Source organism: Jaculus jaculus, chromosome 2 (genome assembly GCF_020740685.1).
Source record: "Jaculus jaculus isolate mJacJac1 chromosome 2, mJacJac1.mat.Y.cur, whole genome shotgun sequence".
NCBI classification, from domain to species: Eukaryota; Metazoa; Chordata; class Mammalia; order Rodentia; family Dipodidae; genus Jaculus; species Jaculus jaculus.
In genome coordinates, this window is record NC_059103.1 from 213,353,917 (window position 1) to 213,362,377 (window position 8,461).

An 8,461-nucleotide genomic window follows, 5' to 3' on the forward strand; every position below is an offset into this window, starting at 1 on the left:
TTCCTCACCCTAGCCACACCCCAGAGGGCTCAGGGTCAAGGGTCATTTGAACCTGGTGGGAAGGGACCAGTACCTCTGAAGAGACTCTCAGTCTCAAGAACTGCAAGATGCCCTCTGACCTAGGAGTGTTGACTCTGAGCTCCAATCCCTCCCCCAACCTGCTGTTTGGGTAGAGACATGCCCAGGGGTCAAAGACTACAGGGAACCACAGCTCTTCCCCAACCCACAGGTGTGGCTGCCTGTAGCTCACAAACTGCCCTAACCTCCTCCTGAACCCAAGAAGAGGTCAGGTGGTAGCTGGGACCAGTCAGACCTTCTCTTCCTGTTTATCTATGTTGGAGCTCTGGCCATTTCCTGGGGGTTTTCCCTGGAGGGCGAGGGGCAGAGAACATGACTCAGCAAGTGCCTCTGCTTCACCTCCCCTTACCAGGTCCCATAGCCTAGGATCCTGGAAGAACCCCACCCCCACCCCAACTTGGGCTTCATCTAGGCTGCTTAAACTAGGAGGCAGCCCAGAAGGTGTGGAGGTGGACCTGGACGGGGGGGGGGGGGGGGGGGGGGGGGGGGGGGGGGGGGGGGGGGGGGGCTTTGTGGAAATGTCAGGTATAGGACCTACTAACATCCATACACCTTTGCTTCAGGTCCCCCAACCTGGAGTCAGTGTTCAGAGCGAGAGGGTCACAGGAGGGTTTGTCCTGGTACCTACCAGGAGTAAAGAAAGTAGCCCTGCCAAGCAGCTTTGGGTATGATAGAAAAGAGGGGATGCCCAAGCCACCCACCCAGGGGAATAGGACCCAGCCCTAGCCCCAGGTAGGTAGCAGCTCTTTGCTCCAGGCTGTCAGGGAGGATCTGCCACTGGAATGGTTAACCCGGGACAGGTCCAGCAGCCAATCACAGAGCCCTGCAGGAAATACCTGGGAGAGGTCCTAGAGCTGGGGCCAGGCAGGTTGAGTCCAACCTCAGCAGCCCATAGCCAAGACAGACACTTGCCGACTCCACACTGCACGCGGCACTTGGAGGCCTGAAGCATGGGGTTCATAGCCCGGCTGACATCGGAGCTCCTGTTGGTCATGCTGGTGTTGACAGCACAAGTGGCCCAGCCCATCCGTCTGCTAACCCTGCTCATCTCGAGCCAGGGCTCTCTGGATCGTGAGGAGCTGGGCGGACTGTTAAATATGTTGGCGGCCCGTGTGCACTGCACCAACGGGCCGTGTGAAAAGGTAACAGCCCCACCCGTTGGGTCCCCCAGCCCCAGCCCCTTTCTGCCCGCTCCACCCTGTGGCAGGCAGCAAAGGGACCTGGGCAAACTCCAAGAGGCGGGCCACAGGGCTAGTGGCCGAACCTACCAGCAGGCTGAAGCCTCTCCTCTCCTACTGGGGTTTCAGACAGGCCTGGCCCAGCTCCTGGGACACATAGCTCCACTTATCTGGTCTATCTAGGAAGAACACCCTTCCCTCTCCAGGATTAATTGCCAGGGATGCACTATGTGGGTTCCGAGTCAAGCTAGCAGAGCAAGGGGTAGGGCGTGAGAGACTCTTAGGGGTGGTCTCTCTCTGTACCTGCCTCTCCTTTGGTGTACCCAGCCCAGACCCTGCCCAAGTGTTTCTGTCCACAGTGCCTGACTGTAGAAGATGTCTTGGCCCTGGGCAGGACTGACAAGCCAGGGCTTGCCCCAGGAATGGTTCTAGAGTCTAGATTCATTGGTCATCTGAGTGCCGCTGCTGCCCTCTACCTTAGCAACCCAGAGGACACATGTGAGGACATCCGGGCTGGCCACCTGGCCTCCCGTGTGAACTATTTTCTAGCCCTACTTGGGAATCCTGAGGCCATGACCCTGGGCCTCAGCCAACTGTTGCGGAAGATTGAGGCCCAGGCTGCTAGCCAGTCCACTGAGAAGGAGGTAAGGGCCCAGACGAGTAGGGGTGAGGGATATGAGTGCCATGAGAGGGGGCCACTACAGCAGAGGGTATATCCCACACAAAGCCTTCCAGGCATCCGACATACTTGGGAAACTTGAGTGTACTGGAGACCACATTGAGTGGGGCAAGGACTTTAGGAGTCTGGGTCAGGGACTCTCTGGAGGATGAAGGTCAGGAAAGCTCTATGGGTATGACCACCTGGGCTAGGGCAGGGCTGTGGTATAGACAGGGGATCAACTAGCCCAGGTTTCTGATGAAGAGTCTGTGGGACAATGGAAGACCCATCCAGTGGGCTGTGATAGCATAGATGATGATGGTGGAGTTCACACTGAGAGTGTGGCTGAGGCCTGTCTCCTCTCTAGATCTGTGTAGACATCTCTCAGTTGCTGGAGGAGGTTGAAGAAGAAAGAGCAGGAGCGTCCAGAAGCCCTGGCCCAGTACTGGCTGCTTTGTTGGATCATATTAAGAATGGGTCCTGCTTCCACTCTCTGCCCAGTCCTCAGTACTTTGTGAACTTTGTGTTCCGGCACTACAGCAGTGAGGCCCCCAATATCACACTAGCTGGTGAGGCTTGGGTGAGACCTCCAGCCTCCACATCATGGGGGGAGCAGGACTGGTGTTCAAAGACCGTGTGCTGACTCTGTCCTTCCTGCCAGAGCTAGAGATTTTGATGCAGCACCTAGGGGTGGGTGGAGAGGACCATAGTGATCACAATGACCACAGTCATCTGGGAAGGGAGACCAACCATGAGGACTCTGAGCCATCTGCCACCCTCAACAGCAGCTCCAATGTGTGGGACACGGTGAGCTACCCATGCAGTCCTGCAGGAAAGAGGGGCTTCCATAGGTCTGCTCAGGCACCTGATCACCCGTCTACTTTCTCTCCTCCAGGTATGCCTGAGTGCCAGGGACATAATGGCTGTGTATGGACTGTCTGAACAGGCTGGGGTGAGCCCTCAGGCCTGGGCCCAACTGAGCCCTGCCCTAGTCCAGCAGCAGCTGAGTGGGGCCTGCACCCCCCAGCCCAAGACCCATACCCAGGACCAGCTCAGTCCAGCAGAGAGTGAGTGCCCTTTATTTTCATGGTGGTGGACTAACAGGGGAACAGGGAGAGGCCACTAAAGATGAGTTGGCAGGCAAGGGCTGCGGCTTGGAGGGAAGGACAGTGGAGTTTTGAGGTAGGAGGGTCAATGTGAGTAGTACCTGGCCCCCATTGACAGTCTGCAGACCTGTTGAGCTCCTGGTCAGTCCTAGGCCCAACTTGGGTGCCCCTTTTGAAAAGCAGTGAGGCTTTCAGTGTGGCCTTATCCTCAGGATATCTGTATGGCTCCCTGGCCACGTTGCTCATCTGCCTCTGCGCTGTGTTCGGCCTCCTGCTTCTAACCTGTGCCAGATGCAGCACAGCCACCCACTACATCATGCAGACCTTCCTGAGCATGGCCGTGGGTGCACTCACTGGTGACGCCTTCCTCCACCTGACACCCAAGGTCTCCCCTTGCCCACCAGGGTCCTCTCCTCCCTTCCCTGCCCTTCCCCAACCCATCAACTCTTGAGAGCCCTAGGGGCCCCAGCCAGCACCCCTATTCTTCAGGTGCTGGGGCTGCACTCACATGGCGGAGAGAGCCACACGCACGAGGAGGTGGGTGTCGGTGCTCAGGCCACCTGGCGCCTGCTGGCAGCGCTTGGAGGCCTCTACATCTTCTTCCTGTTTGAGAGCTTCTTCAACCTCCTGGTGCCCAGGGACCAGGTCAGCCTTGGGAACCAGGCAGGTGGGCGGGATGCAGGCTTGATGGGCCCTGACCGGAATACCCACAGGATCCTGAGAAGGATGGGTCCTGCAGCCACAGCCACGGAGGCCACAGCCACGGAGTGTCGCTGCAGCTGGCCCCCAGCGAGCTCAGACAGCCCAAGCAGCCGCATGAGGGCTCCCGCGCAGACTTGGTGAGTGGCCGGCCCGCCCCACCAGCAGCCCCTCGCACGGCTCGCTGCGTGGGCTCACCCTCGCTGTCCACAGGTGGCAGAGGAGAGCCCGGAACTGCTGAACCCAGCGTCCCGGAGGCTCGACACAGGTGAGCCCTGAGGGAGACCCCAGGGCCGCGGACCTGCGGCGGGCACCCGGGCGCGCGGGCACCGGGGCTGGCGGGCGGGCACCCGGGCGGGCGGGGGCTCGGCCCACGTGACCTCGCTGCCACGCCCGCAGAGCTGAGGCTGCTGCCCTACCTGATCACGCTGGGCGACGCCGTGCACAACTTCGCCGACGGGCTCGCGGTGGGCGCGGCCTTCTCCTCGTCCTGGAAGACCGGGTTGGCCACCTCTCTGGCCGTGTTCTGCCACGAGCTGCCTCACGAGCTGGGTGAGCCCGGGGCGAGGCTCGCAGGGTGGGCCGGGGGCGGGGCCGGCGCTGCAGGGGCGGGGCGATGCGGGCCGGGGGCGGGGCGATGCGGGCCGGGGCGGGGCGATGCGGGCCGGGGGCGGGGCGATGCGGGCCGGGCCGAGGCTCCCTTGCTAGGCCGGCGCGGCGCGCGGAGCTGAGGCGCGGCCCTCCCCGGCGCAGGAGACTTTGCGGCGCTGCTGCACGCCGGGCTCTCGGTGAGGCGCGCGCTGCTGCTGAACCTCGCCTCGGCCCTCACGGCTTTCATCGGACTCTACGTGGCCCTTGCGGTCGGAGTCAGCGAGGAGGGAGAGGCCTGGATCCTGGCGGTGGCCATCGGCCTCTTCCTCTACGTGGCGCTATGTGACATGGTTAGAGAGGCGGTGGGTCTGCCCTGGGCTGGGGAGCTGACCGGGGCCTCACCCGGCTGGCCACTGAGCTGCGCCCACGTCCTCCTCAGCTCCCTGCTATGGTGAACGTGCGGGACCAGCGGCCCTGGCTTCTCTTCCTGCTGCACAACGTGGGCCTGCTGGGCGGCTGGACCATCTTGCTGCTCTTGTCTCTGTATGAAGACAACATCACCTTCTGACCCCCGTTCCAGGCTCTTGACTCTGCCCTGAGTCATCGAACCCTTGGACCCTGTCGGGTAGCCGGCCAGAGGGTGCCCATTCCTGGCCCGCAGGTAGCCAGCCATAAAGCCCTTGAAAGCTCCCTTCCCAGCCTCGACTTCAATAAAGATCTCTCTCGCCCTTCGAGCCTACTTGCACTCTTTCCTTTTGGGGAGAGAACAGTCTTGTTGAAAGCCCAAGTGCAGGGCACTGCCTCCTTCCTGCAGGTAGGATAGCTGCACTGGAGGCTTCGTAGACAGGCAGCCCTTCTTCACTGAGATGATCTCTTCCTGGGGAATGGTCAGAGGGTGTGGCTCCAAGTGGGGGATGTGTCGTCAGTCAAATCAACATCAGGGCTGGAGTGATGGCTTAGCGGTTAAGCTCTTGCCTGTGAAGCCTAACGGACCCTGGTTCGAGGCTGGACTCCCAAAGACCCGTAAGCCACATGCACGCATACGGAGTTCGTTTGCAGTGGCTGAAGGCCTTGGCGCGCCATTCTTTATCTGCCTCTTTCTCTGTCCATTGCGCTCAAGTCAATAAAAACAAACAAAAAATAAAAAAATAAACCAGCATCACCAATTGTATTTACACAGAAGAGGGTTAATTTCTTTTTTAACATGGGTCCTGGGGGAATTGAACCTGAAAGACCCCCAGAGGGAGACCTTCACTCAAGTCTCGAGATAGCACGCACCCAAAGACACACCGGAGACCAAACTTGCTGCAAAAGCATGAGGCTTTATTCAGGAAACCAGAGCTCTGGGGCCGACACGTATCTCATGCAGGAGACAGAGGAGTCGACCCAGAGCTCTATTGGGTGTTTCTTCTTATAGGGTTTTTAGCAAGGAAGGGAAAGGGGAGGGGGTTTCACAAGGGTATTTGCCAAGCTTGTACAGTTGTGTCTACATATCTTATTTGTGCATAACCAGAGTTTAAGTCCTTGGTCAGGCTGTCTTGGGAAACTATTTTATTATTTTGGTTTTTCTCAAAACTGTATTTTTGTTTATCCTCTTCCTGGGACACAAAGTTTAGGTTGACCCGACCAACCCATATCTTGTGCCACCCGTAGCCTATCTTTTAGCCTATTTTTGATTTACTCCTTTCTGAATATACAGTTCAGGCTGTCCCCTACCTGTAGCAACCAGCTATTTCTTTACCAAGTTTACTTTAAAATTTTCCATCCTGCCTTTCAAACCTAGGTCCTTTGGCCTTGCAGGCAAACACCTTAACGGCTAAGCCATCCCTCCAACCCAAGGGTTAATTTGTGTCTTGGACACAAGCCTGGAGGTAGTCAGACCTGAGTGTGGCAATCCATGGGCCTGTGCTGTTCTGCCACCATGGCAAAATTAGCTATCCTCAGTTCCCTTGTAATAGTTTTCTGGGCCTACCATAACAGTTTACCCCAAACTGGGTGCTTAAAACAACAGAAATTTATTCTCTTGAGGGTCTGGAAACCAGAAGGCCAAAGTCAAGGTATCAGCAGGGACACCTAGCTCTGAAGAACCTGTTTGATGAGTTTTTCCTGGCATCTTAGGCCCCAGGTGTTCCTGTGTGTGAGTGTGTGTGTGTGTGTCTTTGTGTATGTCAACTCTGTCCAACCTACCAGTGGTCGAACTAGAGCCTCTGTGTGCTAGCTAGCCAAGCATTCTACCATTGCACTGCACAGCAGCTCTTTGTTGTTTGGAGATAGGGTCTCACTTTAGTTCAGGCTCAGGGTGGCCTTGAACTCTCAGAGATCCTCCTACCTCTGCCTCTCAAGTGCTGGGATAAAAGTTGTGCACCACCACGCCGGGCTCTTAAAACTGTTTGTTTTCAAGGTAGAGTTTCATTCTATCCCAGGCTGAACTGTAACTGTAACCCCAGGCTGGCCTCAAACTCAGAGATCATCCTATCTCAGCCTCCAAAGTGCTGGGAATGAAAGTGTGTACCACCATGCTCAGCTCTCTTGCGCGCGTTCTAACCCCCCCCCATATATATATATATATATATATATATATATATATATATATATATTTTTTTTTTTTTTTTTTTTTTTTTGGTTTTTCGAGGTAGGGTTTCACTCTAGCCCAGGCTGACCTCAAATTCACTTTGTAGTCTCAGGGTGACCTTGAACTCACAGTGATCCTCCTACCTCTACCTCCTGAGTGCTGGGATTCTTTAATGCACCACCTAAGATGCCAGGAAAAACTCATCGAACAGGTTCTTCAGAGCTAGGTGTCCCGGCTGATACCTTGACTTTGGCCTTCTGGTTTTGCATGCACCACCACACCTGGCTTTATTTGTTAAAATATTTTATTTTATTTATTATTTCAGAGAGACAGAGAAAGAGGCAGATAGATAGAGAGAATGGGCACACCAGTGCCTCTAGCCACTGCAAATGAACTCCAGACATGTGCCACCTTGCATCTAGCTTACATAGGTACTGGGGAATCAAAACTGGGTCCTTAGGCCTCATAGACAAGTGCTTTAAGGGCTAAGCCATCTTTCCAGCCTTTTTTTGTTTTTTGTTATTTTGGTTTCCAGGGCTAGGGCTAGAGTGAAACCCTACCTCGGAAAAACCACTGTAGCCCTGGCTGACCTGGAATTCCCTGTCTAGTCTCAGGGTGGCCTCGACCTCATGGCGATCCTCCTACCTCTGCCTCCCGAGAGCTGGGATTAAAGGCGTGTGCCACCACACCCAGCCAGGGCTACAGTGAAAGCCTATCTCGAAAAACAAAACAAAACAAAAAAACTCTGAAAAATGTTTTAACTTGAGATAAACTACAGATGAATTACAGGACAGCCTGGGCTAAAGTGAAACCCTACCTCAAAACCCAACCAAACAAACCAAAAAAGCACCTTGAATTTCTGATCCTCCTACACAGTTGTGTGCCACCCTGGTTTTATGGTGTGCTGGGGATTGTACTCAAGGCTTTAAAAATGCTAAGTAAGCACTCTGCTAACTGAGATACATCCCTAGTCCTTTATTATTAGTAGTATTGTTTGAGACTCCGACTGTAGCCCAGTCCGGAACTGTGTAGCCCAGGCTCGCCTCAAACTTGCAGCAGTCCTCCAGTCTCAGCAGCACAACTGATGGGATTACAGGCATAAATTACCAGGCCAGGTTTCTCCTCTCCTTCCTTTTTCACCTTCTTTCCCTTCCCTCCCCCACCTTTCTCCTCTTCTGACGAGGTTTCACTGTAGCTCAGGCCGACTTGGAATTCTAGCCCAGAGGGCCCTCAAACGCACTGCGATCCTCCTACCTCGGCCCCCGAGTGCTGGGATTAAAGCCCGGCCCCACGTCCTCGCACGGGCTGTGACTACACCACTTATTTCCCGGGTGTCAAGATTCTAGAACTAGTCGTGGTACCCTGGGAGGATCTCCTTTCCCTCCTAGCCCTCCAGTTCACGCCGTCGCCACGCCACTCCCAGCCGCTAGAGGGCGCCATCTACGCGCGGCCGCCGGCGCGCAGGCGAAAGCGTCCGGAACGGTGACTCCGCCTCCTAGATGGGCCCTCGGAGCCCGAGGCTGTGGTCCGACTGCGCCTGCGCGGAAACTCGGAACCCCGCGGCTGGGTTTCCGCGCGC

At 56.1% G+C, this 8,461-nt stretch overlaps 1 protein-coding gene across 3 annotated transcripts; it reads left to right on the forward strand.

The window, feature by feature from the left end:
- Positions 1–648: 648 nt before the first annotated feature.
- Positions 649–5,044, forward strand: Slc39a4 (solute carrier family 39 member 4). Of its 3 annotated transcripts, XM_004656318.3 has the most exons (12): positions 664–1,220; positions 1,616–1,900; positions 2,282–2,483; positions 2,576–2,721; positions 2,810–2,981; positions 3,233–3,405; positions 3,510–3,665; positions 3,734–3,859; positions 3,933–3,987; positions 4,119–4,271; positions 4,473–4,660; positions 4,750–5,044. In XM_004656318.3, the coding sequence occupies exons 1-12, from the start codon at positions 1,029–1,031 to the stop codon at positions 4,876–4,878; spliced, it is 1,977 nt and encodes a 658-aa protein (XP_004656375.3). In that variant the 5' UTR covers positions 664–1,028; the 3' UTR covers positions 4,879–5,044. The 3 variants fall into 3 exon arrangements, with proteins under 3 accessions (XP_044999784.1, XP_004656375.3, XP_044999785.1); XM_045143849.1 differs by lacking the exon at positions 4,473–4,660 and having other exon boundaries at positions 649–1,220; XM_045143850.1 differs by lacking the exon at positions 1,616–1,900 and having other exon boundaries at positions 673–1,220.
- Positions 5,045–8,461: the final 3,417 nt, after the last annotated feature.

Coding starts and splice junctions, on each gene's coding strand:
- Slc39a4 (XM_004656318.3), top strand. CDS start 1,029: ATGGGGTTCATAGCCCGGCTGACATCGGAGCTCCTGTTGGTCATGCTG. Junction 2,722..2,809: donor GCTCCAATGTGTGGGACACG/GTGAGCTACCCA, acceptor TCTCTCCTCCAG/GTATGCCTGAGTGCCAGGGA. Junction 3,406..3,509: donor TCCTCCACCTGACACCCAAG/GTCTCCCCTTGC, acceptor CCTATTCTTCAG/GTGCTGGGGCTGCACTCACA.